This window comes from Oryzias latipes, chromosome 21 (genome assembly GCF_002234675.1).
Source record: "Oryzias latipes chromosome 21, ASM223467v1".
Lineage (NCBI taxonomy): Eukaryota > Metazoa > Chordata > Actinopteri > Beloniformes > Adrianichthyidae > Oryzias > Oryzias latipes.
In genome coordinates, this window is record NC_019879.2 from 16947754 (window position 1) to 16975732 (window position 27979).

At 39.2% G+C, this 27979-nt stretch overlaps 1 protein-coding gene across 6 annotated transcripts; it reads left to right on the forward strand.

Moving 5' to 3' along the window:
- The first annotated feature begins 1815 nt into the window (after positions 1 to 1815).
- LOC101160203 (alsin-like) lies at positions 1816 to 27518 on the forward strand. 6 transcript variants are annotated; one of them, XM_011489616.3, is made up of 41 exons: positions 1817 to 1940; positions 2546 to 2759; positions 3573 to 3733; positions 3806 to 4030; positions 4805 to 4995; positions 5119 to 5151; positions 5220 to 5420; positions 6510 to 6628; positions 6723 to 6907; positions 7077 to 7164; positions 7535 to 7695; positions 9409 to 9577; positions 10338 to 10434; positions 10643 to 10720; positions 10838 to 11062; positions 11468 to 11639; positions 12530 to 12725; positions 12811 to 12876; positions 13107 to 13266; positions 13375 to 13506; positions 13880 to 14008; positions 14825 to 14848; positions 15894 to 15964; positions 17059 to 17125; positions 17259 to 17434; positions 17545 to 17610; positions 17741 to 17839; positions 18614 to 18778; positions 19096 to 19207; positions 20062 to 20139; positions 20281 to 20417; positions 20580 to 20732; positions 22119 to 22233; positions 22315 to 22466; positions 24070 to 24168; positions 24272 to 24451; positions 24551 to 24596; positions 24700 to 24761; positions 24909 to 25058; positions 25286 to 25382; positions 25963 to 27518. In XM_011489616.3, the coding sequence occupies exons 2-41, from the start codon at positions 2749 to 2751 to the stop codon at positions 25999 to 26001; spliced, it is 4887 nt and encodes a 1628-aa protein (XP_011487918.1). In that variant the 5' UTR covers positions 1817 to 1940; positions 2546 to 2748; the 3' UTR covers positions 26002 to 27518. The 6 variants fall into 6 exon arrangements, 5 of the variants coding, with proteins under 5 accessions (XP_011487921.1, XP_011487918.1, XP_011487919.1 ...); XM_011489617.3 differs by having other exon boundaries at positions 7538 to 7695; XM_023950721.1 differs by lacking the exon at positions 1817 to 1940 and adding an exon at positions 1974 to 2155.
- Positions 27519 to 27979: the final 461 nt, after the last annotated feature.

Below are 27979 nucleotides of genomic sequence, written 5' to 3' on the forward strand. Positions count from 1 at the left end.
TTCAGAGTTCTAAGCAAATGTTTTGTATTTTTTGAGTATTTGTACCTAAGTGTTGTTGATACAGTGACAAAAAAATAGTTCAATGAGTTGAAATGAATCGTTTTGAAACAGAATGTGAACAAAATGAGAATGAGAAACCAAACCTAATAAAACCCTAATCAAATCTAAAACTAGCACTTAATCTTAGAACAAAAATGTAAATTTTGGTTTCCAAAATAGCAACATTGAAAGCCAGTCTAACTTTCCAGCATTTATTGAACTTTAAGCATAATTGAAATTGTACCAAAAATTACAGTAAAATTTGAGTTTTTTTTAGTCTGAAACCAAATTTTTTTATTGTGAAGAGCAGGAAGTAAACCGACTGATTTATTTTAATAATAAATTCCTTAAACTAGATCCTAGCATGAGACAAAGATTTTTCGACTGTGCTGATTTTGAGAAAAGCTTGGAAAGGTGTAGAGCAAAGATAAAAAAAAAAAAAAACAACTTAAAACCTGGTTAAAATATCTTGGATGTCTACAACAGAGATTTTAGATTTCATGCAAATATCAAATAGCTTGCAGTGCAGCCAACAAAAAGACTATAAAGGTGAAGAAATGTTCATTTACCTCGTTTAATCTCTTACCAGAGCAGATAAGGTTTTGGAAGAGCCCTGTAATCTAGAATGCTGAGGTACTGTAACAACATATTGGATATTTCCCATATTATGTGTTTTTGAAAGTACATAATCTGCTCTAAAATGCCTCCAAGGTGTTTCCCAGTTGTACTGGACCTATAAGTAGTGCCATCTACAGAGACAACATTCTCAAAAATGGGAATTCTTGGCGTGCTCTGATCTAGAAACAACAGCATCAACCATTCACATTTCAACAAGACAGAAACATCTTAAACATATGTCCAAAGTTGCAGTACTCGATAATGGATTGCTTAGCATTGCTCAGCCAGACTCCAGTGCTGAAAAGAAACAGACATCTTTCACTGAACCTCCAGGAATCAGGATTTTCATTCTGTTTAACCTCCCAGGCCATGGAAACACAAAACAACAACACAACAAAGCTGCAAATTAAATACCAACTCTACTCGGTAAGACTGTAGGTGGAAACAAAAAGCACAACCTGGACACAATTAGTGCACGTTGAGGCCCTTCACTCTTCCAGGTTTAATAAGTAAGCATATATTTGTTTGACAGAGCAGTCAAACCTCTCAAGTTTCCTGATTCCTTAAAGGTGAAAATATGCAGTCAAACCATTCTGCTGCTGTCATTGCAGCAGGAATGAGTGAGACCTCTGCTGTTCAATGCAAGCAGAAGAACACCTCATTCACTCAAAAAAAACTGCAAGGAAACTAATTTTGTTGGTGCCAACTTGATACTAAACTTTAATGTTCTCACACGCTTTTGGATTATCATTCCTGTATTGGAGACACTTAAAGTGAAAAGCTCAAGAAAAACAACTTCTCAGAGCAGCTACTTTTTTGAAAACACTGTGTTTTAAATGTGCACATTAATATATATGTATGTATGTAATAAAACTACAAAACAAAAGCACAGCATACTAAACAATCACCAAATAAAACATATGTATTTGTACATTTTTCAAATGAAGCATAATCTAATAAAAACTAATTACATAGTTATTTAACAGAAAAAAACAGGGTCAAACATAGTTTAAGTTTAACAAATTAAAATATGAAAGATGTACATGTTTGTCGTTTTGTAAGTAATATCATTCATACAGATGATTAAAAAAAATCCATATTTTTGCACACCATCAAGGTGATCCGAGACATTGAGTGAGACCTCCTTCGAACAATATTTTATCTCTGACGTCTCTGGCAGCTGCAGCATCAAGTGGTTGCGGAACCATGAAGTTTGTCCCTGCTCGGATACCATCGAGGAATTTCAAACAAGAACACATAAAAAAAAGACTGTCACAACACTGGTACTGTTGCTTTAACTTTATTGCTCTTTTTATAGTATTTTAATTTTTTAGTTCTCGTAACAGTCACGCGCGGATACAGATTGAGCACGCGGGATTTAGTCCGGGCGACAGCATCAGAAATCTCAGTGACTCTCTCCGAGTTTTGACGTCCCCGTTTCCTCAGTCGTAGCTTCTTTAGCCGCTGTCTTGTTAAGCTAGCTGCATTCTAATTGGAGGTTTGTTAGTTTAAATCTTTGTTTATTATTTGAATTCCTTGTTCCAAGTGAATGATCTATGTTTAGTTGTGCTAAAATATTACGAGTGTTTTCATTTCACTTTGTGACGCTCGCGCTTGGTAACTTTAATTTGGACATATTCGTTAAAACTGTTTGATCCCGAAATGAAACTAAGGTTGCACCGTTGGGAGTATTATTGAATACTTAAAAAACTAAAATTGTTGTCGTTTAAGTTTTTTTTTTCCAATATAATCTGCGATATAAACATAAATTCTTTCTTACAAATGGAAGCAGCCCATCCCAGACTACTACTAGTTAAACATTAATTTAGGGGACTGAATTCTGAAAAATCCGGAAATTCAGATTTTTCTACTGTTTGTATTTTTTTAGGTTTACCTCAGTAAAGCCAAATGACTCAGCTGGAGCCATATGAACCAAGAAAGCTGCAAAAATGATGTGGAATTCAACCATCGCCTTTGACAAGTGACTTTTTATTTGAGCAAGATGTAAAAAAAAAAAAAACATATATATATTTATATCTATTGGACCATTTGCATAAACGGGATGCTGCGGTAAATGGATATTACAAAGTGATGGAAGACAGGTAAGGCACAAAAATATATATTGTTATAGAAGGATTTTCAGTATTAAAGCCAGATGCAGCTAACTTTTACTTTATGTTGATAGTTTTTCCTTTATGAAAATATGTCACAGATGAAAAGTGTTTTTAGTTTTTCTTGCTACTTAGAAGATCATCTTTCTTTTCTCAGTCGGTTTCTGCTACACAGTCCTTTGCAGGATTCTCCTTCCTCTGAGTGTGACTGCATGTCAGAGCCTGCGGGGGAAACGCTTGTTAGCAGACGGATGAATGAGATGGAATGTAATCCAGTTTAATGAGTCTTTTTCTTTGGTTCTTCGTGTTTGGAGGCCTCAGTTCATATGGACCTGCATCCATTTTTCTAGGTGTTTTGTAGTTGTTCAATGATGTCCACACATGCTGTATATTTGCATCAAAAGTTTGAGGTTGTAACTTGTGCAATCCGTGTGCACGGATTTGTAAACCGTGCACACAGTTTATCAGATATTTTTTTCTTTTTAACTACTGGCACCTGGAGGGCTCAGTAGTAACTTGTTGTGAGGAGCTAAAAAAAATTTGTGAAATAGAATTTTTGTTACAGGTGTGCTTAACATTTTTACAGCTGTTAACTTGTTTAAATGGTTTCTTTTTGCAGCCACAGATGTTTTTGCACAATAATTAACTAGTATTAGAATAGCATAAAATTATTCTGCTCTTGATTTTTGTTAAAAGAGATTGGACTCCATATGTTAGTTTCCTGTTTTGTTGTGTCATACTCAAATGTTTTGGGTTTATGGGCTGATCTGGGTTAACAATAGCTGCATGTTTTTGTGAGTTCAGCCCTACGGATGAGTGGCCCCCCACAGCTGTAGAACAAGGGCAAGTCCACGTCTGGCGCTCAGCGGGATCTACGGAAAAGCTTTCTCCAGAGAGAGCACTGCTGTCCACCTCTGTTGTTCAGGTGTCCCTGGGAGATCACCACGGCCTCCTGTTAGCACAAGGTGTGTGGGTTTTTGTGAGTATTGTTCTTGTTGCACGATAGTCTAACTGCAGAATATCGCCTTTTCTTGAAGGTGGTCGGGTGTTTTCCTTCGGAGAGCTTCCATGGCGAGCCCTGAGCGTCCCGTTGTCTGCCCCTGTCCTGGAGGCTTCTCTGCTGGGGAAGGCCGTGACCTTTGTAGCTGCCGGGGGCTTCCACTGTGGCGCTCTGAGTGAGCAAGGCAGCGTCTTCATGTGGGGGGAGAATGCATCCGGACAGTGTGGTCTGACTGAAAGAGGAACAGTCGAAAACATCACAGGTTATAAAAGATCCTTGAAACTCTCTTTTTCTCCAAAATCGGCAAAACTTTTTCAAGCTTTCGCTGTACTTTTCAGTTGTCAGTAATGCTTTTCCTTCTTCCCTTTTACATATTGAGACTTTATGTTTGTAGTAAACACATTTTTTTGTTGAGACAGTTTCTTGTGGTATTGCTGAAATGTTTATCCCATGCATTGATCAACTTACCACAGAAACTCAGTTCCTGTTTTCCTTTTTGTTTTAAAGTAGCAGAAGGGAGAAACTTAACGTTTCATTAGCTGGTATGAGTTTGATTTATGATCTTAAATGGAAATAAAGGGGTTGCAATACCTTGTTAATATTAATACGCTTTTCAATTGACAACTTTTTGTTCCCAAATTTGACTCAAACCTGGAAGAATCAAGTTCCTTAAATGACCACTACAGTCAGTTTTCAGAAAGAAGCATTAATCTTTTTTTATTAGAGCTCTAATCTGTGTTATCAGGAGAGGTTTTTTTGGATTGGTGCATGAGAAAATCAAAAGGTGGATTCAACAACAATCAACAATATTCTCATTTCACTTTGTGCTGCCCCCCAAGTTACTGGTAGAAATCATGGCATATTGTTGAGGTGGGCGGAGCAAATTTCAGTCACCACTTTCCCACTAGAAATGAATAAGATCAGATATTATGACCCAGTGAAAATGTTTACAGCAGATTCCCAAAAGATTTTATGTTTGATTGTAACCATAATATTGGTTGTTTCTTTTTGACTGAGGTTGTGATTGTCCTGACAGTGCCTGAGCCCAGCCTGGTCAGCGTGGTGGACACGGAGGTCATTCCTCCCAAGGTGGTTCAGGTCATACAGCTGGCCTGCGGGCGGGAGCACAGCCTGGCCCTGTCAGCCCAGAACGAGCTGTGGGCCTGGGGCAGCGGCTGCCAGCTGGGTTTGGTCACCAGCACCTTCCCTGTGAAGAAACCCCAGAAGGTCATTTATTTTAAATTTCTGCTGTGCAAAATAAATACAACAAACAAATAGCTAAGTATTCATGCATGTCAAGTACTAAATGTAGATTTTTAAAATAAGATCTACATTGTTTTCTCATTTCAGGTTGAGCATTTAGCTGGGAGACATGTGATTCAGGTACATAGAAGTACATAAAAGTTATCCTTTTTATGTTCAGTCTTTATAACTGGATTCATATCTTACAGGTGGCTTGTGGAGCATACCACAGCCTGGCCCTTGTTCGCACTTTACCTCCTCAGGTCTATAAAACCCAGAATTCTCCAAAAATGAGGGAGCGAGGTCCGTCGCCTCACCGTCCTATGAGCGACAGAGAGGAGCTGCTTTCCAGTGATGACGCTCACTACTGTCCGCTTGGGGTGGAGCTAAAGGACGAAGTGAAAACAGAGGTAAATACTGGTCACGTGTCAGAGCGGTAAAGCAATGTATTCCATCAACTCAAAGAAGAAACTGTTCAGGGCTCCAAACCAGGAGAATCTGTCAAGAATCAAACCGGCTGTGGAGTGTCAAATGTAAATCTTTCTAGCACAGCTCTATGCCCATATATGAAAGACTTGGTGTCACTTCCGTGAATCAAGAAGGATGCTACCTGTATGTCACTAACAAATCTGAGTCCCTGACTGGACAAAGTTCTACTTGGTTTAACTTTCAACGCACATTGAATGGCCTTGCGTTTTATACGTCAAGCCCAAAAACAGTTGTGAGAACTTGCACATATGCGAACACGCATATGTGCGTGTTTGCATAGACTTTTCATTGGAAGTGGTTGCTTTCCGAGCCTGGTGTACACGAAAACTGATGTCCCCATAGGTTCTTATTGGTTAAAAACATTTTCTTTTGAGTTATGTGGCGTCAAAATGTTGTTTGGTCTAAAAGTGTGGTGCTACCGTGCTTGCATCCTGGCAACACTTAGTGCCCCATCTGGGGAGGCATCTCCTCAGTTTGAGACCTGCTTAATAAGAGTCTCCTGCCAGTTTTTGTAAGAGCAGCGTCAGACGCTCTTCCTATCATAGCCTCGATAAAAAGACGATTCGCAGCAGTTCTGCAGACTGTGATCATGACGTTCCAGGTTCTTCTCGATCATTTGCGTAATTTCAGCTTCTTGTAACTAGGAAAAAATCAGAGGCAGAACACAGTTTTAAAGTGTACTCTTAAACCATTCATTCCCATCATCTGTTTCCAGCAGTGCTTGGTTTAATAAGTCAAAGAGGGGAATCAGTCTTTACTTAGAAAATGCAATATTGATCAATCATATCTATTATTGATTTTACTTCAAAGCTGGTTCTTGTATTTTGTTTCAACAAACTCTGCTTCTGTGTTCATTTTCAAAGAATCTGTTATTTTATTAATGAAGGTTTCACTTTTGTTCAGTTGGTATCACTAGTTATATAAAAATAGAATAGTTTGTTAAAAGGGGTTTTGGAAAATGAATAGATGTTTAATGGAATCTTTAATCAAATCTTTGATTTGAATTCCAGGCTTCTCCAAGAAGACAAGTCCCGAAGCCGAAGTCTCATCCTGGGAGAAAGTCGACTGACGGCAGTCCAGGCTCCAGAACCATCTTTTTATCTGAAGATGGATTATCTGACAATAGACTGTACAGTAGTTCATGAATTATGATTTTTGAATTTATTTGAAACAAAACATCAACCACACATGTAAAGCATTTTTATTTGCTGTAAAACTTTCAGGAGAAACGTTTCAATTGGTTCTTGGCCTGAATCTGAGGGATGCGCTGATTCTGGATTTCAGACTGACAGCAGCCCAAGAGCCCAACAGCTCTGGATGTCTGACAAAAACTTCCCTGTTGAAGAGTTGGAGTCACAGCACACAGCTCAAACAGGAGAAACAGACTCACTGAGCAGCCACACTTCAGGTGAGTCACATTCACTCCATCTATGTTTTTCATTTGAAATGTTTTTGCTTAATTTTTCGATTTTTATGTTATAGTTCTCACAATTTTCATGTTTTACTTTTGTCTCTTAACTTGCCTTTTTTCCTGCTCTGTCCTGTGATCATAAATAAATTGTTTTATTTTCTTCCAGATGACAGCTATGTTTCATCAGTTCTTTCTTCAGATCTGATGACTTCCAGTTATAAAAACGACTCAGCTGGGAAGAGATACACTAGCAGGTGAGACTGACCTTACTTTAACCAGCAAAGCTTTTGTTTGTTTGTTCTTCAGGAGCTCAAAAAACTGTGGTGTTTTTTGAAGTGTGACTTTTGCATCAATCCTTTGGAACCTAAAAACAAACTAAATCGATGCAGATTTCAATCTTAAAATTACTGCAGTTTCAAACATTAAACCTTAGACATTCATCTCGGACAGGTTGGTGCTTTGAATGAGTTATTGGTATTTCTTTAGTCATGGTGCTGGTTTTAAACAAGAAGTCGTGCTTGAATTGATAAGTAGAATTGTTTCCATCCAAACTCCCTTCTGCTGCCGTGTCCACATTCCTGGACGATTTCCTCATAAGCTGATCTTTGACCTTGTGTTCCGCAGCAGCATTGGACTGTCTGGGCTGTACTCCTCTTCCCCATTGTGCTTGGAAGAAATTCATCTTTCTCTGCAAAGTCTGAAGAGCTCCAGTCTCACAAACATTCATGAAAAAGGGAGTTCAGCAGCAAGCAGGAGACGCTCACTTCCTGGAACCCCCACCCATGGTAGGAATGGGAGTGTGAAGAGTCTAAACGCTCGTTTGGGAAAGATTTTTTCTTTTTTTTTCTTTCTGAGAACATAGATGAGAAGATTGTTATCCTGTGCCCTAAACACAGAGCCAGGAAACTGAGGGTTTATATTATTGCCATGCAGTGTTTAGCACCCCTCTAAATTACCAAAGGAACATTTTCTTCTTTTGCATTTATGCAAGAAATGTCAAGGTGAAAAAGGACATGTTGACTTTCTTAATTCAATTCCCACCCTGTAAAGAAAAAAGTTTGAAGCTTATTTTCAAGTTTTTGAAAATAACAGAAGAGGTTAAGAACATACTTCTGGATCCCTACAAGACTATAACACGTCTACAATCAAAGTGCAAGGAAGGTATTATAGTTTATCATGTGTTAGGGTTTCGATGGGCCATGATTTATAAACGGCTTGTTTTTTAGGTAAGTACATATATTTACTGTCATCTATTTTGGTTACCGGTACATATAAATGGATGTAGTTCATTTTCTGTGTCATGCTATCATTTGTAGATGGTTAATTGGTGACATTACATTGGAAAAATGCGCAGTTTTCCTCAAAAATAATGAGCTTTGCACACTTCTACTTCCCTGATCGTGGCACCAGCATTGACATTTAACAATACCACTCAGTGACCTTTTCACTTCCGGAATGAAGTACCGGTACTTTAAAAAAGGAAATAGGTGAAGTCACTTCAGTTTATCAAGTTACCACTAGGTGTATGTACTATGTATTACAAGCAAAGGAATGTTCACTGTAGAGTGGTCCAGCTTTACAACAAAATACATTTTCTGGATTATTTAAAAAACAACAACACCATATTGGCGTAAAATACAACATAGTGCATAAAGCTTTTCTTGATTGACAGGTGACTCTCTGAAATTTGAACTATTCATCTTGTTTGTTTTTGATTACTACATTTTGAAAAGCCAGGGTTCAATGGTATCTTTGCCAGTCGAGATGAGCTAAAACACTGGCTTCAGATTGTCCTAACGCAATAGAAGGTCACACGAACTCATTGAATCTCCAATTATTGACTGATTCACACCTTTTTGTCAAAACTAATCACAACAGTGCTACAACAACCATAAAAAATATGACAAGCTTTTTGTGAGCATTTATAAAATGTCTTAACCAAGTAATCAGTGAATTAGTGGCTCTCTAGAGGGTTAAAAGAGGACAAAGTTGTTCTTCTGATGTCTGTCTATTTAGGAAATTGTGAGGGGAACTTCAAAGGAAGCAGTCTAAATAAAATAACAAGTTTGTCTACGGAAACTCTGACCTCTGTGGCAGCTTCATCATCCAAAATTCCCAAATCTGGCATCCTTGTTTATTAGATATCAAATAGGAGTCAGCAGGTTATGTGTAGAAGATGCCTTTGTTTGTTCTGTCTTTGCTCGCTTTCATGTCTGCCTGTTGGAAATGTTTCATAAGATCACTCCAGATAAGCTTCCTGCGTTCTTATGGTGTCATCAACCCAAAGCCGTTGGGTGTGGTTTGTTTGTATTTGTGGGCTAATGAGTTCACACTGGCCAGAGCGCTGTTTAAGTCTGATGCAGCTTCTTTGCAAAGAGGAGGTTGTGATCCAAGGAAGCTGTTACTTCTGAAAGTCCAGTAACCATCCAAACAAACAAACACTTAGCTGTAACAACCATGATGCTCCTGGGTTTTGCATCATTTGCTTTTCTTTCCAGGTTCCCCTCAGCGTCACCGCCTGTGCGCCTGCAGGCCGCTCTCTGGAGGACGGGTTCAGGCTGCAGCATCAGAGGCGGCTGGAGACGGGCTGCCATCTCTGGAGACAGAGGTCTGGAGCTGGGGCCGAGGGTCTGAGGGGCAACTCGGCCATGGGGATCAGCTGGCCAGGTTTGGAAAAACACGTTCCTTTTTAAATAAATGCACACAGTATTCCCGAAGATAGCCCAATGAAAAATATGTTGTTGTTTTTTTTTTTACATTTCCTGCTTCCTACTGAAATGTTTATATGAAAAAAACACTATAATGTATTTTCTTTGAGCATATGCTGTATAAAGACTGCACTTTTGGATAAGTAGTGTTGCCGTCTCGTCCGGCCTTCGCAGATTCGGATGGTTCCAGACGTCCAAAAAAAGGAAATGTGCAGTTGGCAAATGAAAATGCACACAAGAGTCTGCATGCATTTTCAAACCTTTTGCAAAAGGGAGAGATGAAAAACCCACGACCTGTTAGGCATTGTGGTCGTCCGCTCTCTCACTGCTTTTTTTTATTGTCCAGCAAAGCAACAAGTAAACATGTAAAATACGTCATTAGACTCTGTCTGTGCGTGCAAGATATTTATGTTCCACTCAAGTATACAAGTCTAGTCTGCAATGAGCAGGTGTCTCTGTTTCATAAACACTCCAGCACAGAAAGAAAACAGAAACCAGAAGTCACAGAAAGGCCTACTGCTGACCTCAGCACATATTATCCATTACTGCGGGAAGGAAACAAGCAGATTTCTGCTATACAGCTATACTGCTATATCATGCAAATATAGAAAACAATAAATGCATAATCAAAAGAGCATAAAATTAAAAAAATATGATGGGACCCTTGTTCACCTCCACAGTAGCTAACTGATTTCATCTGACCTTGTATGTGTGTTCAGGCTTCAGCCTCTCTGTGTGAAGTCTTTGACGGGCCAGGAAGTGATCAAAGTTGCTGCAGGGTCACACCATTCGCTGGCTCTGACTGCTCACTGTCGGGTACTAAACGAAAACACACACACCTCCATGCATTTACACAGTTCTTGTAAGACAACATTCAAAATAAAAGCCTGGCACTGTTCGTTAAAATACAAGTCTAACCTGAGTCACACAGTTAAATCTCAGGATGTTTTAATAACATTAGGGCTGAAATGTTTCCGCTGTTTCTTTCAAAATCCTCAAATTGAACTGCTCTTGTGTGCTTAAGGTCTACTCTTGGGGAAGTAACATAAGCGGGCAGCTCGGTCATGTCAACATTCCAGTCACTGTGCCACAGCAGATCAAGGTATTGTGTTTGTTCAGAAGCAGTCAAAGACCTTTTTTAAAAGTTCCTATTTGAATCTCAACAAATTCTTTACTTTACATAGATGTTTTTTTTTTGTTCCTTCTGGGTTTTCTGCAGCTCTCTGATGGTCTTCACGTTTGGGATCTGTCTGGCGGTCAGAGCCACTCCCTCCTCCTGGCTGACAGTGACTGTGTGCAGCCGGTTCTGTTGTACTGCGGCCAGCAACAGCAGCCCCTCCCAGTAAAAACTGCAATGCTCAGGAGTCTGAGTTCGTGCCAGAGGTCACCCAACAGGGCGGAGAGTTACACAGTCAGACCCACCCAGCTTTGCCTGGACATCGAGGTTTGTGGGCCAAAATTGAAGATCTTGGCTGATAGTGAGGAAGATGATGGGTGGAGCTTTTTTCCCCAAAGAGAAAAATCTTCTTATATTCCCCTCCAGCCTCTTTGAAACTGCACTAACGGCAAAAATGTGTCATCAAAAAAGGGGTAGTAATTGCCAAATCAAATGATGGCTGTTTCAAAATCCTTATGAAGTAAGGAAATAAGTCTGGAGAAGCTGAATCGTATTCCTTTAACACTTAAAAATGTTTGCATGTTCTCTGTCAGAGGGTCAAAAGTAGGTCAACTGTTAGTTGCAGTTTTATAACATTAAATGAAAACATTACTTGCAGAGCAGAGGAGACAAAGACGAGCTTTTTCTCGCCTCAACTGCAACAAATCGGCTGTGTTTCTTGTTTTTGTGTAGATGGGTTACATCAGCAGCGTGCGGAGTGGTGGTCAGATGTGTGCAGTGCTGATGAACCACAACATCAGGGGATTCACCTCCGCCATCCATGAGCTGGCCTCCAAAGAGAGACGGCTGTACTGCTGGCTGATCAGCGTCGGGAGGCTCCTCCTCTTTCGTCTGCGTGACAGACGTAAGCTTAATCAATCGCTCTCTATGGAGTTTTTCTTTGTCTCACAGGAGAAGACAACACTCCCCCGCCAAAGAAAAAAAAAAAAAAGGATGACATCACAGCGGGAGAAACCGTCAAAAAATGAATGAGGCTAGAATCTCATAGTTGTCTTTAAATATTGTTCAAGATCTACTAACAAAACCAAAACACACATGTTGGGGATTTCCAAAAGAAGTTTTAAAATTATTATGGGATGGCCAAAGGACCTCCAGCTTGGCAAAACTTGGTGGCAAATGTTTTGATTTTCCCACAACATGGGAAAAGAAAACTTGTTTGAGCAATTTTCACAAAGGTTCCCACACAACTGAAGCTTTGTTAACCTTTGACCTTGGGTAGAGGCTGCCATCTTGTTTAAAAAAATAAAATCTCTTTTAGGCCCAGGTACAAAATTAAACTTCTCTTAACTCTTTGAGCATCATTGGGAAGCTACTTTTTTTGGGGGGGGGGGACGACTTTGATTTTAGAAGTTGTAGATTTTTTCGTGTCCCCTTTGTTTGCACAACTTTTTTCCCGAAACCATTGTAACGTTTATTTACATGAATCCTTGTCTCAAGCTAAATGAAATAATAAAACATACAATTTAAACATGTTACAAATATAGGCATGGTTAACCATAAACCTCCGTTGCCAAGGAAATCCAAAAGTTTACTTTTGTCAATTCTTCTAAAAATGACTTAGACCTGTTCATCACCATGAAGCAAACAAAAAATGAAATGGTTGCTATGGAGATAAAACTAACAACATTTTGAAAAAGTTTTTTTCTCATGAATTTGTTATATGGGGGTGATGGGGCTCGTGGCTTTAATTAATTTTAATCTATTTGCATGTGTGTGTGTGTCTTTTGTTCTTAGAGAGTGTGAGTTTGCTGTTAGGAGAGCAGTGTACACAGCTGTTCTCCACACTCTGCGAGACATTTGTTCGCCTCTCTGCTCTTGCCGGCCGTCATTCAACGTCACTTAACTACTTCCTGCACAGCGGGCACATCCGGGATGTGACATCTCTTTCCCTGCTGACCCACACAGAGTTTTTTCAGGACACTTATAAGAAGTAGGGTTTTTATTGTATCAAACACATACCTTTGTGGGTCATTTGGAAGGAAATAAAAACAACATTCTTGTGTTTTTAACTCCAGGTACTGCTCTGCAGTGGATGACTTTCAAGTAATGGGTGGATTCCAGTCACTTCACAACCTTTCAGTGTGAGCATTTTCGTATATTAAGCAGCTCGTCTTAATCCTGAGATGATTCAGATTCCTACTCACTTTCATGGGATGACTCATAAGAGCAACAGTTTAAATTTGCTGCTAACATCTGCCCCAAATTTTGTAAGTGATTTATTTTTTGTGCTGTCAGTAATGCTCATGTTTGTCTCCGTTTTATCTCTTAAACAAACACTGAGATGATTGCTTCTGTCTCTGTGTCTCCGCAGTGAATGTCTGGCCACTCAGCAGACCACACTCGCTCAGCTGTGCGGGTCAAACCAGTCGGTCGGTGGGGAAGTCGATCTGGGTTCAGTCTTCTACTGGCCTCTGCAGCAGCTGCACCAATACCACCGAACCCTGCTCAGATTGACGGCCTGCTACGATGTGGTGGGGACGGAGCACCCTGCTTTCTCAAAGCCTCCTGCTGTTTTTCCTTTTATAATCTGGCTTAAATTCCTCGTGACATGACTCTGTGTTTGTCTTGTCCCTCCACAGTCGACTATTGAGTATCAGTCGCTCAATCAGGGTTGTGCTCAGTATGAGAGTCTGTCTCTATCTCTGCTGAAACAGAAGAAGGAGGCTGAAACCACCTTCCTCTTCTGGAAAACCCACTGTGGCAAAGCTACAGTGAGTGTCGTACATGAACACCTCTCCTCTGTCCAGTTCAGCAGCTTAACCCAAGCATATGTTTCACTTCCTAAAGCATCATATACATTAAGTAGAGTGCTTTCCTCTGTAGTGAAAACCTCAACACCAACTGTGCTTGAAGCGTTTACTTCACTGCTCGAGGCTAACAGCATTCCTCCCAAAACGAGGGTTTTTATAACATGGTGTAAGACCTGTAAAGCATTTCTGCTGTCAGCTGTAACAGGCTCCCTGACAGCTCAGATTATGGTGAAGAGAACTACTTTGAAGTGTTTTTCAGTCATCACTACTATAGTAGTGTTAGAAAGGGTTACATGTAAACTTTAAGGAGGACACGTTCATGTGTGTTCCTCAGGAGGGCCTGCGTCTCCCGCAGCGGCGTGTGGTGTGTGAAAGCAGCAACAGATCCCTGACTCCGCAGAACGCCGGCCGCTTCTCCAGTCACTGGTTCATCCTGTTTAATGACGTCCTCGTTCACGCTCAGGTACACTCGGGTCAACACAGTTTTTAAAAATGTGTTTAATCAACAAACAGTCTACAGCAGTGGTCCCCAACTCCTGGGCAGCGTACCAGTACCGGTCCATGGGACCAAGAGAAAAATTTATTATTTCTGTATTTTTTCATGTTTTTTTTTTTTATCCGATTCAGAAGGAAGGTTAATCCCCCCCAAGCTAGCAAAGTAAAAAAAAAACGTATATGGAAAGCCTTTTCCCGCAGTCAACTTCAAAGAAAAAAAGAGAGCTGCATTGGCCACTGGCTGTCTAATTTAATGAGAATGCTTCTAATAAAGTTGCTAGAAAACACTGGATTCATGTTTATTATTATATTAGTTATATTAAAAATAGTACTATTTTTTGAAACATTTTTTTGTTGTTTTATTCATCTGTTGCAGCTTAAAATTGAGCCGAGGCTGAAGTTGGCATCTGATTTTGTAGCTTCCACTTTAACAGTTATGGGTGAAAGGGTTAAATTTATATCACAATTTAATGATTCCTACACTAAATCTAATGTACAAATTAAGTTTAAACCAGCTGACGATATTTTACAGTAGATGAAGGTAAACTTCACCGTCAAAGGTTAAGGAAAGCTAGAAGACAAACAAAAACCCCATTGTACACCACCTTCAGCCTCTTACAGGTCGGTCTGTGAAAACTTTTTCTCACAATAAACTCGCCCGTGGCCTGAAAAAGGTTGGGGGGCCCCTGTTCCACAGGGCTCCCGTCAATTTGGGTCAGATCTTCTGTTTTTGCTGTTGTTTCTGTTGTTTTGGTCAATAAAGTTATGTCTGTCATTCACACAGGGTACTATTCCCTCCAAAAGCTTTGTAAGTATAACCAGCATCAGTGTCTGAGTTTAGCTTCCAGAAAACCAACTTTTGAGCTTGAGCTGCAGTACACAGTGGGGGAGTTTCTGGCATTCTTTTGATGCCTCCACTCTGGCTGGTGGGGTCAAAGTGGAACGATCGAGTGTGAACACAGGACAGGCAGGAAGCTTCTTTGAAAGGCAAAGTTACCGTACAAACAGTAAATAAGGGTCCCATAACAGCAAAAGTGTTTCTGAAACTTTGTTTCAGGATGGTAACATTAACATTTTGCAGTTTTAATAACGCTAAAGTCCTGTGTTGACATTTGAGTTTTCGTGGGTTACTGGTGGTTTTCACTGTCCAACATGGATTTTCTTCACTGCTTTTAAATGACGGCGCCCGTGTGCAGACATCTGTCTGAGTGGGAGGGGCTTACTAAACAGTAAAGATAAAGATGTCTGTCACTGCAGTCTGTTGTATCTAACATGGGGCTTTTGAAAAGGGAGCTTTAGTGAAGACTAACTGTTTGTTTGGTGTGAAGATTCAAATGTGGTGAACCCTGATCTATCTGTCCCCCTCTCCTGCTAGTTTTCTGTTGTTGTGTTGTAAATCACAGACACTTTTTTAGTTATTTTGGATGTTTTTATTTTATTTATTTGGTTGAAGTACAGTAGCTTTATCGTTCAAAAAGGATGTTTAAATGAAGTAAATGACAAAGCACCCCTTACAATTATTGATTTTAGTTCATGAAGAAAAGAGGAAACAAAAGTTTGAGAGCATGTAAACGTTTTTTGGCAGTTTTTCATTATTTGTTGCTCTTAATGCATTTAAACAGCAAAACTTTAGATCCTGAAGTGCTTCAACTATAAAAAATTGTCCTGAAACGAGTTAATACTCACTAAACGTCTGAAGTGATCCATACAGTGCTGCGTATTTCAAGCATTCTCTAAATTTCATGAATAAACTAGCATCACAGTTGGGTTAAGTCCAGCTGAGTGTGGGTTTGCTTCAGGTGCAGCTGTCAGTTTTTGCTAAGAAATCCTCCTCTTTCCTTGTAACTCTGCAGTTCTCCATACATCGCATCTACCATCTGAGTTGGCTTTGGGTGAAACCGATCACAGAGGACGACACCGGACTGTGAGTTTGTTGTGAAAACAATCCATAAATGTTAAAGCCTGCATTACAATTGAAGTGGGATTTGTGATGGAAACGGCTTTTCCCCCTTCTGCATGTGCGCTGCGCTAAAGCTTTAATAGGAACATGCTGTACTGTTGTAGTGTTGACAGTTTGCTCAGAGTTTTCAGTCTCTACATACTTTCCCTCCCTCATGCCTCTTTAATGCAAATGTCAAAATATCTGTAAAGGATTTTAAGTAACTTAAGAGGAGAAGTGTAATTAATAAAGAAAATCTGTCACATTTTGGCCACTCCTAAACTATTGATGTTTTTCAAAGATTGTTTCAGTTTTTCTGTTGTTGTAGAACTTCTGAACTGTAATATTATCATTGTGTGGGTTTATGGGATTTCATATTTGACTAAATATCTGTCACAAAACTTAAATAATCACTTACTGTAAACTAGGCCTGCATAATAAATCGCAAATTTATTGTCATTGCGATACCAGCCTGTGCGATTTGCGTATCCCAAAAGATACTGTAAACTTCATTTTTACACGCATGCTAGAATAATCTCATGGTATACCTTTACACATTTGACCAATCAGAAAGAGCCCCTTATGTCATTGACCAATCAAATGAAGGGTAAGATGAGGGTCATTTGGAGTATAATTTACGTTGCTTTGACTTTAAAATCAATAAAACTGTTGCAGCGAAATGGAAATGATGCATTAGCTGTTTTTGTTTTTGTACATGTATTGCAAGTCATGTCGTCATGGCAATATTGATCACCAATATGCAAGTTTCTCTCATGTCATACGGCAGCAAACTATGATACAGGAAAAGGAAACTGTTTTCTGAAACTGTAATTTTTTTTCCATAAGGTAACTTTATTTTTTATTTGTAAGCTCTTATTCATGGTGTTTAATGTGAAAATAACGTTTTTTTATACCCTTCATTATAAGCATGCATCAAGACAGGCTTTGTGTCGTTACACAACCTGAAAACATTTTTTCTGTTTGTTTTTTTTTAAGCTTAACATAAATTATATGACCCATGATCTGAAACCCTCTTAAAATATGATCATTTTTATGATGGTTCTATTCAATATTTTCAGCTGTGCCATCAAAATAACATGTCCCGAGGAGGTTTTTACTCTTGTGGCCTCATCACCCCAAGAAAAGGTACTTTAATGATAATCTCACTTAAACCTTGTTTTTGTCGTTTTTTCTTCTAAACATTCAGTAAAGCAAACGTGCTAAATCCTTTCCAGCTCTTCTCTAAGTTGGATGTCTTTCTTTTCTTTACTGTCTGTAGAACAAGTGGCTGAGGTCTCTGAACCAGGCTGTGGATCGGGCGCTGGGGGGTTCAGGGGAGAGGTCACCTGGCCCAGCAGCCATGTCTCGCATGGCGTCCTACACATTCGCTGCAGATGAACGCCTCAGAGATGCTCAGTACACGGGGGGGTGGCTGGCAGGTCGCCTTCATGGAAGGTGAGAAGACGAGGGGACTGGCGCTGAAAGAAGCAGAATCATGTTTTTAGATTTTTAACAGTAAGCGCCGTTTATGCTGCGTCTCTGATTGGTCATGCTTTCATTTTCAGTGGAACCCTGAAGTGGCCTGATGGACGCTTGTATAAAGGAAACTTCAAAAATGGATTGGAGGATGGGTCTGTATAAAATGTGTCTTTTTTATTTAACATTCAGCATCTGATGTCAAATGTTTTAAACTGTCTGACAGACAGGCACAACAGTGAAATGGTCTGATTTTCTTTTTACTTGTTGTTTTTTCTGTTTAAGCTACGGTGAGTGTACAATTCCAAACAAAGAGTCCAACAAACCAGACAGCTACCAAGGGCAATGGAAGGAAGGCAGGATCCATGGTTTTGGCAAATACAAGTCAGTATACCATTTTTAAAGTTTTTTGAAATAACATTTTTAGTCTCTCTGGACTCATTTTCTAACTGTTTGAGCTCAGTTACGACTGTTTCCAGCAGTTATTGACTACAGTCTTTGTTAGTAGTATTTATTGTCAAGTACTTCATTTCTGCACTATAAGGTACACCGGATTATAAGGCTAACCGTCTGTTTTTGAACTTAAGTCATACATAAGGCGCACCGAACTATAAGACACTTTAAGCGAGACAAAAGTCGGAGATAAGTCTGTCATTCAGTCAGACTTTATTAACTGTGCTCACAGGAACTCTAGAACTGGTTTTTGACATGCTACACGTTACAAGCATTAGCCATGTTGGCATGTTTACAATACCTGTAACTCCCATCCTTGTTTGCAACACTTAAAAACCAGACTGATGCTGCTAAAACAAATATTACTGGCACTACACCAACTCCCAGCCTTTGTTAGCACGCGTAAAAAAACAGTCCGACACCGTTGCACATTAGCCAAGTTAGCATGTTTACAATACCTGTAACTCCCATTCTTGTTTGCGACTCGTAAAATAAAGAGACTAATGTTTTGACAAAGTGCCGTGTACCTCTCAAACTTGTTTGCACATCACTGAATTTATATATAAGGTGCTCAGGATTGTAAGGTTCCCTGTTGTGGTGTTTTTTTAAAGAAGGCTATTGGCTGCGCTTTATACTATAACTAATTTTCATATCCATGGGTTATGATTGCTGTGACCATAACAGAAGTGTATCTGTGTTGGTCAGGTATGCCAGCGGGGAAGTGTATGAGGGCTGCTTCTGGGAGGGCCAGCGCCACGGTTATGGCATGCTGAGCTCCGGTAAACTGACCAGGACATCCTCCAGCATGTTCATTGGTCACTGGGTGCATGGCAGAAAGACGGGATACGGAGTCTTTGATGATATCACCAGGTCCGTGTTGTGGCCCTGTCTCTAACTCGTCTCTAGAGAACAATGAAAAGCATTGATGGTTCAAATCAACTGTATGTAGAACATCCTGTCTGAGCTACAAAGATACTATAAATGCTTATAATGTCTGTTATAATGTCACCAAAATGTTCCTTTTTTTAGAGTTTTTGTTCATTTTAGTCCGGATTTTTCTTGAACTGCAGTTTTATGTCTTTGAAATATTTCAGTATATTTTTGTTTCAGATTATTTCACATAAGCAAAACAGAATCAACTATTCTCATGATGATTCATTCATCTGAGAGTTTTTTTTTCCATCCAGGGGGCAGAAGTATATGGGATTGTGGCTGGATGACCAGCGGCATGGCAACGCTATCGTCATCTCCCAGCATGGTGTGTACTTTGAAGGAACGTTTAGAGAAAACAAGATGAGTGTAAGTGCTTTCATGAACGTACACACTTCAATTTACAGAGGTCCAACAACACAATATGTAAAAACACCCAATCCATCCATCCATCCATCCATCCATCCATCCATCCATCCATCCATCCATCCATCCAACCATCCATCCAACCATCCCTGCTTAGTCCTATATAGGGTCACAGGGTTGTTGGACAACCTGGAGAGTTAGACAATTTATCACAGGGCATTTAAGAAATTCAAAATGTTTTTGATTGGTTTGACTATTTTATCTCTTTTCCAATACATAAAATAAGTGCTTCATATTCACTATAAACAATGTAGCTGAGACATGACACTGATCACTTTTTGTTTTTATAATTGTTGTTTTCTTTTTTTTATGTAATTTCTTTAAATATTTATTTCAGTTTGGTTACTCATAGACCAATAAACCAGTAGCTTAATTTTCTCCACCTTTGCCTTCATATTTTCAACATTTTGAAATTTTATGCAATTATACCATTTTATATAGTCTTTTTTTCCCATTTAACTAATTATATATATATAAATTTTTTTTGTGAGACATTAGACAAGGAGGATGATTACTTTGCACCATGGAACATTTAAGATGCATCTAGAATGAGGCGATCTGAAAAAAAAAACCTCATCTATAGGCTTATCAAAAAGGATTTGGAGATGGAGTCCAAATAAAACTCCAATTTTGTAGAAATTTGATTTATTGATGGAGTTGGGATTTATTCCGGAGCATGTGGAGATCCATTAAAATAAAAATATCATTTAAATGACCACTAGCACATAAAATGCAAAACAAACAGGCATATCAGGTCACGCATGTGACATGTGTGATGTATGTGTATGATCTTTTAGGGTCCAGGTCTCCTGGTGTCGGAGGATGAAACCACTTTTCATGGGGAGTTTTCGGATGACTGGACTGTGAGTGGGAAGGTACCAAACATTTTCATCCTACAAAATGCTCTTGGTTTGCAATCCTGGTATAAGTTGAAGCTATGGACTTCAAAACAAAGAAGTGAATATTTAGACATTGTGAATATAGAACACTAGCTGACCCCTCTCACATCTCTGCAGGGTGTTTTGTTCCTGGCTAATGGAGACTCTCTGGATGGCATGTTCAGTGGAGAGTGGAGCTCGGGGCTCAAGGTGGTAGGACTGTACACCAGACCAGCCACGAGTGAATCTGAAAGCAAAGAGAAACAAACTCCAAAGTGAGACTTGTTTGGTTCTCCTTCAGTTGAATTCTGAATTAAAGCTCCTGGGCTCTCCTTTTTGTGTTTTTGATATTTGATGTATTAAAAAAAAGGCGCAGGCTCATTTGTATTCTGTCAGGCTGACAGCTTATGTCTAAAAAGAATGTGTGTGTGGAGCAGGCTAGGCCAGTATGTGGTGCCTGCAACTCAGAGGTGGAGCTGCATCTTTGATGAATGTTGGAGTCGGCTTGGTTGTGATGCTGCCGGGAGGGGAGACAGAGCCACGGCCTGGGGGAACATCGCCGTCACTATAACAACAGCACGGCGACAGAGGTAGATACACTTTCAGCACTCTTTAAGCTCCCTTACTTTGTAGGTTTTATGCTTTAAAGACTCACTTCGATGAAAATAGTGTTTTTGGTGTTTTTAACATGTTCTTGCTGTATTTTTCTGACGATGGAAGACATATGAAATTGAGATTAGAACTGCATTTCCAAGTATTTGCTTGTTCAAATCCTGGTGAATCAGGAGCAGCTAAAAAAATGACGTATGAAAAAGATCACATTTGTGACAGAACGCTGGGCTGGCCATAAACCCTCTGCTCCGCTCCATTCCAATGCATCCTCTTGCAGACTAATAGATCCGTTTACCTCTTTGTTTTCCTTGTCTGAGCTGGTATCTGACTCAAAACTGTACGACTGGATAGCTCCAAATTTGCTCGCCATTTGTTTTGCACCAGTAATGCTAGTTGGGGTGATGAGGGGCTGAGAGTTAGCGGGAAAGAGTGTAGACGCATGAATGACGGGAAGGGGGGCTGGGTTGCTCCACGCCAGCAGTGCCGCCCACAGCTCAGAGGTGAATTTCTAATGAACGACTGCTGCTCTGTGGAAACTGCTTCCTAGAAAACAACATAGGTTTATTTCATTTTGATCTAAAAACAGCATAAATAAAAATAAAAGCCCACAGATGATTGGAGTGGGTCTTTAATTTTTTGCATCTGGAATCATGAATTGACCAGAAAAAAACTTTCTTTTTTACAAGGCTTGACTCCAAAAATACAAAGAAACCTAATAATTTATTTTTAGGAGTAAACACAAGATATTCTGTTTTTTTCTGTTTTTTTTATTGTATGAGATAATGAAAAATATACAAATATTTGACAAAAATTAAAAATGTATTTTTTAAACATGGGACCTCACAACTTTAGATGCAAAATAATTAAAATTAAGTATTTAGAATAACTGAGTGTATTTAACTTAAATAGCCCAAGGCCTTTTTGGGGCCTTTTTTTAATTACTATACAATTTGCCTTTAAATCCGTTTTTTGCAGCAGTGCTTAAAAATCCATACTTTTAGTACAACCCCATCTATTTTTTGCGCAGATAATTATTCCTAAATAAACCTGAAACTGTATAAAAAGGACCATACCGAGGAGTAAATGTAGTCATTTATACAGCAAAACAACAAAAATTGAGAGCCGACTGATTCTATCTTTTATCGCAAAAGATCAAACAGTGTACAGACAAAATCAAAATGTATGAGTCTAAAAAACAAAGCAAAGATGAGGTAAAAAAAAAAGCAGGCAAACCTTTTCTAAATTCTATTTATTTTGTTTTCTTTTTAAACCAGCTAGAGTTGGACGTGTTGTAGTTGGACAGAGTGCTTTGGATCCAAATTTGAACTGAAACCGTTTTATGCTTCCGTTTGTGTCCATTAAAGCCCAAACGTCAGCAAGTCTCAGAGTAAATTACTGGAGAGTTTGGAGTTTATTCCTCAGTATGCAGAGCCGGTCACTACTGCAAACTATGACCGCATCAGAAGATACCTCTGTAAGGTAAAGGGGGGGCTGTGAGGAAAACTCCTTTCCCAGTCGCACGCCTTCTATGGTTCCTCACAGGGGGCTGTTTTTCCTCAGGCATGTGAAACCCCCTACCACCCTCTGGGCTGGCTAGTGGAGACGTTGGTGACGGCCTACAGGATGACATACGTTGGCTCAGACCGCAGGCTCCTCCAGCAGGCTGTCGCTGAGGTCAAGGTCTACCTCACTCACTTCTACAGCATCGTCAGGTAGAGTTTGTCCCCTAGACCCTACACCCCCAAGCGAATTTATCGTTCATGATAGCGTACAGACCAAACTGGGCAGGAAAACAGGCAAAAAGTTAACATTTGAAAACTGCTTTAACCCTAAACACACACTTGAAACCGTCTTATGGCAGTCTGTTTGTCCTTCACTCATCAGTTTAGTTTTTCTTGCCATTTCTAAAACAATAAACCACTTTGAGCTCCAATAATGTCCATTACTGCTCAATAAAGTCAAAATCAACAACAAAAAAAACTGATGAAGCCACTTGGATGAGTGGTGAAACGTTTCCACGGAGGAAGACTTTAATTCCAAATGCCATGAGTCAACTTCAAGACGGTAATGTTTGACTACAACTCAGTACTTGTGTTTGGTACCAGAGTGTTCCAGCACTGCTTTCATTCAAATGGAGATAAGTGTCAAGAATCAAAAACATTGAAAACAACGGGATCAATCTATAGTGGTTATAAATAGCTTTTCTATTTCATGTTCCTTGGAAAGAGGGTTTGTGGGTAAAATCTGAATTATTTAAAACTTTTGAGTTATAAGTTAGCTTTTATTTTTAAACCCTATTTTAGTTCATAACTCACTGTTATACTATTTTAAACTGTTACTTTAAACTGTACCACAGTAAAAAGAGAAACACTTTGAATGTTTGCTGTCAAAAAACGTTGCAAGAATCTCAGAAATGTCTCTAAATCTTTGCAGCTTTTTCTCAGTTTCACTTTTGTTTTCCCTTCTTTTTCTCAAACTCTGAACATGTTAAAGACCGACTCTGATGAAAATGTTGTTTTTAACACGCTCTTGTGGCATTTTCCTCATGATGGAGGACATATATAAAAAGAATTAAGTTTAAAATGACATTTCTGAGTATTTCTTTATTCAAACCGTTGTGAATCAGGAGCAGATGAAAAAATTCTGTCTGACAAAGAACTGATTAAAAATGTGTAAAATACGCTGGGCAGGCCACAAGCTCCCTGCTCCGCTGCATTCTGATGCATCCACTTGCAGACAAATGGATCTGTGTGCGTCTTTACAGCTGGATAGCTGCAGCATTGCTTGCCTTTTTTGTTGCACCGCTAATGTTAGCTTGTGGGTATGAGGGAGCTGTACGATTAAGTGAGAGGGTGTATACTAGTGGAGGCAGGCCTACTCCGTGCCAAAGGTCCCACCCGCAACTCGGAGGTAAATTATGCCCCTCTTCAGAAACGATGTACTAGAAAACATCCCTGTTTTTTAATTTTGGCTAAAACGGCATAATCAGAATTAAAAGACCACTGGGAACGCTTTGAAAACTGATCAAAGGATGATAGGGTGGGACATTAACCGGTACTTTTCCATGTCTCAAGCTTGGTTCAAAAATGTTTTATGTTTATGTCAAAATCAGCTAAAAAAGTGAGTAAACTGTAAGGAGTTTGTTTATTTAATAGTTACCTGTAATTGGACCGATTGAGTTTCCTGGAAGATGTCTCAAAAATCAGTGTAATATTGTCAATTCCAGAGTTTTCTACAATGTCTTCTAAAAATAGCAGTCTCCTGAAACGACGGATTCTTGATGAGATTGTTTTTGTTTTAATGTTTTTCCTGCAGGTTTCTGTTTTCAGGCCTCCAGGAGGATGGCAGCGTCCTACCTGAACCCGCATCCCATTCATCCAACAGTAGAAGCAACTCGATGAACGAATGGCAGAGGTGACTTTCAACACCAAAAAACTCATGAGATCCATTATTCGGTGACATGTTGTGCAAATCCTAAATGTTTTGGTCATTTTTCTTGTCATCTGATTTTCATCAGTGTTCTGGTAGTGAGCTGCTCCTCTCTGCTTCTCCCTCTCCTGCTCCCACGTCTCTACCCTCCGCTCTTTGAGCTCTACTGTCAGCAAGAGGAGCAGGAGGAGGCCCAGTACTGGCAGCGCATCATCACATTCAACAAACAGCCTGACCAATCCCTGCTCAGCTTCCTTGAAGTGCAGGAGTGCGTGTGCAACACTTTATAGATGTTTAGTCTGCATTTTATTTTATTTTTTACTTTATTTTGAAGGATTTCATGTGATTTCTGGGGTCTTTTTTTAAGGAAGTTCTGGCCTCACTGGATGTTAATTTTAGGGGAGAAAAAGCAGGTCAGATGTTTTTTCCTCAAACATTTTCTAGAATTGTTGGGGTTTTTTTCTTGGCTGGCAGCTTTTATGTTGTCGTCTTGAACTTATTTTCCTTTCATTGCAGATTGTGTCCAGCAGTAAAGATGCCTGTTTTGTTTCTGCTGTAGAGACTCTGCAGCAAATCAGGTGAGTTCTGAGGGTCTGAATGCAGGAAGAAAACAAGGAATCAAAAGGACAGTATTGATTAAAGTGATTAAAATATATTATAATAATATTATTATTATCATTGTAACATTGTACTTCATGTAACAAAGATTTTTGCCCGGTGTGCAGCACCACTTTCACGCCAGGAGACAAACTTCTAGTGATTCAGGAAACATTCAAGGAGCTGAAAGCGGAGGCCAATCTTTCGCTGCATAGGGACGTCCTGTGGTGCATGGACGACCTGTTACCTCTTTTCATGTATGTGGTGATCAGAGCCAGGTAGGACATCCCAAACTCAGACTTTGTGTTAAAGCCCCCAGTTTCCTGTGAGCTTTGTTTCTCCTGTGAGAATATTTGTACGATTACAGATGAGTTATTACAAACATGGTTCGATCCAGGATTTTAGTTGTAAAACTGTTATTTGTGATCTTTCTTGTTCCATCGTGAGGCTTTAGAGCCGGCACTCACCGTCCGTCTTCTGCTTTTTGTCTTTGTTCCTTCTCCAGAATCAGAAACCTCAAAGCAGAAGTCAGCCTGATAGAAGACTTGATGGACCCTAACATTCAGCATGGAGAGATGGGATTGATGTTCACAACACTGCAGGTGAGCCCAACCAACAGAAACTTGCACAGGAACTCATTTCCTAATTTACAAATGTAATAATTCATTTGGAGTTTTTTTCATTCCACATTTAAGTATTTTAGTTTGAAAAGTTCATCATTTGTGCATCATTGATTATGTTTTAGTTCCCCTTTGAATTAACTCAAGAAAGCCACTCTGATCATCTTTTAATCTATTTCAAAAGCGTTCCCACTGGTCTTTTAATTATGATTATATCTTTTTTAGCCTAAACAAGAAACGTTTTGTTTTATCTAGGACATAGTCATAAGCCTGCCCAGCTTTTTTGTTATGATGATCTTTTTCAAACACCATTTTTTTGCCCCTGGTTCACAACAATTTGAATAAAGAAATACTTTGTATATGTCTTCCATCATGAGAAAAATGCCAAAAGAACATGTTAAAAACACCAAAAACACAACTTTCTTCATTTGTCTTGTGTTTGGAAGGCAAATGCAGAAAGTTCAGTTTGATTTCTTTCCTGCCCCCTTCATTATTTTACTGTCTTGGGTCAAAAGGTTTAGTTCAGTGCAGGTTTTCAGTTGTCCGTGTGTCTCTGCTGCAGGCCTGCTACTTCCAGATCCAAAAGGAATCCATGACGTAGCAGACAGGAAGTGGCTGGAAGCGCAGGAGGAGCAGGAGGAGCAGAACCTCTAGGTTTCTGCTTCTGGAAGAAGCTGCAGGCGAAAGCAGAGGGAGGATGCGCACAGTAACACATCGCCATCTGGTGGACATGCTTTAAAAAAAAGATCAACAACTGGAAACATTCATATTATCACAGGATAATGTAACAATTATTTTTAACATAAAAGATTATTTTTTTTAACAGTTTTGCACTAACAGTCAGTTTCATGACTTTATCGTTTCCTTAAGAATAATTTATTGTCTAAGAATAAATTAGTATAAGTTTTGCTCATGCTATTTAAATTGAGGATGTAATGAAAAATGCTAATAATAAAATCCAACAAGCACTGAACTTTAACAATATTTGAAGGGAAATCTTGAATTGCAGTGCTGTGGCCCACTGACGCTGTGTTTGCTGGTGATGAGAAGTTGGGAATTATTTAGAGAAAAAAAAACAATAAAAGAAAAATCTAAACTGTTGATTTTGAACTTGATAAGATAAAATTATTGTTTTATTGTTAAACAATTGTCTTTTAAAAAAAAAAAATTAGGACTTTCTGTACTGTTATATGTTGTCTTGACACTAAACCCCCTTTGGAGTCAAAGTTTTCAAAATAAAAGCATAAATAAATCATGTAGCTGTTGACAGTTATGTGGATGAATTCCAAATTTGACACATTCAGGTAAATATAGAAAATATTTCAGCTCTATCAAAGTATTTTGTACTGCAAATAGGTTTATCCTTACCCTGAGCAGTTAACATAAGACATAATTTTATGTCAAAAGCAGCAAAGCCTGAGACTTGTTAAAGTGTAGAGCCAACGCCATAATTTATTTTAAATAAAAAAAAAAAACTTTATTAGGTCTTAAATTAAAGTGTGATTAACAAACCTTTTTCTGTTGAAGTTAATTAGACTGCAGCCTTGTTACTGATGCAAAAGGGACACTAGATTTTGTAATGTAATCATTTTGGCCTGATGTCAGTGTTTCTGTTGTGCATTTGTGTTTCACTGTAATTGTTGTGTTTAGCCTGCTGCAGTGTCGTCTTTCACAGATTTGGTACGGCTGTAATTTTTCCCTATCAGCGGGTTTGGAAGCAGCACATCTTCAGATCTGAGATTTGTTACAAACGGAAACCTAAAAACAGATGTTATTTATCCATCATGGTCATATTTGTACTTGATGCCTTTGTTAATGTTAAACAGCTGCCTGAAGGGAAAAACCGACTGAACAGAGACGGAAAGAATATTTTGCCTCAACTGTGGAGCTAAAACATGTTCAATCTTCTGTAAATCTGTTTGGTGAAGGGTTCTGCTTTAAAGGAAGCAAAAGGAGAATAACTGTCTTACAAAGTGAATATTTTTTGTTATTAAACTAAGATGTTATATTTTGTTTTAAACTAATTAGATTAGATGAACTGATTAATATATTGGATCATCGTGCACAGAAATGAAATGAATATTTGTACAAAAGGGAAGTAAATGACTTGTAATGAGACTTTGTCGTGGTTTTTATTTTCGGATTCTTGTGGGGATCTTTTCTGCCAGGGCTTGCCGGCTTGGTCGGTGGTCGTTGGCGCGGTTGTCGCCCTTGCTGCGGCGGTTGGAGTTTGACATTGCAGCCTCACGGCTGTGAAGTGGACCCCGTTGCTGTCCCGGTCTGGATGGGCACTGTGGCGATGCTGCGAGGCAGAGCTGGCTCCTGGAATGAAGAGGTTCCCAAATACGGTTTCCTCACAGCAGAGCCAAGCCTTAAGTTTCTTTGAGAGGTTACTTTTCTAAGGATTCATTGTGTGGGGGGGTCATGTGTCATATTTGTTAAGGGAGGGGACAGGGAAGGGTGTGTTGGGTTTTTATTGTAATATTGTGTATGTTTTTCGTTTTAAATGCAAATTTCAGATTCAGCTTGTCAGGACATAAAAATATATTTCTGTAAAGTTTTTGTGCTTTTTGTTTTTG

Excerpts from the sequence above, each read along its gene's own strand:
- LOC101160203 (XM_011489616.3), top strand. Across the intron at positions 13,507-13,879 it reads CCCACTGTGGCAAAGCTACA|GAGGGCCTGCGTCTCCCGCA; the intron begins GTGAGTGTCGTA and ends TGTGTTCCTCAG. Across the intron at positions 24,169-24,271 it reads TCGATGAACGAATGGCAGAG|TGTTCTGGTAGTGAGCTGCT; the intron begins GTGACTTTCAAC and ends GATTTTCATCAG.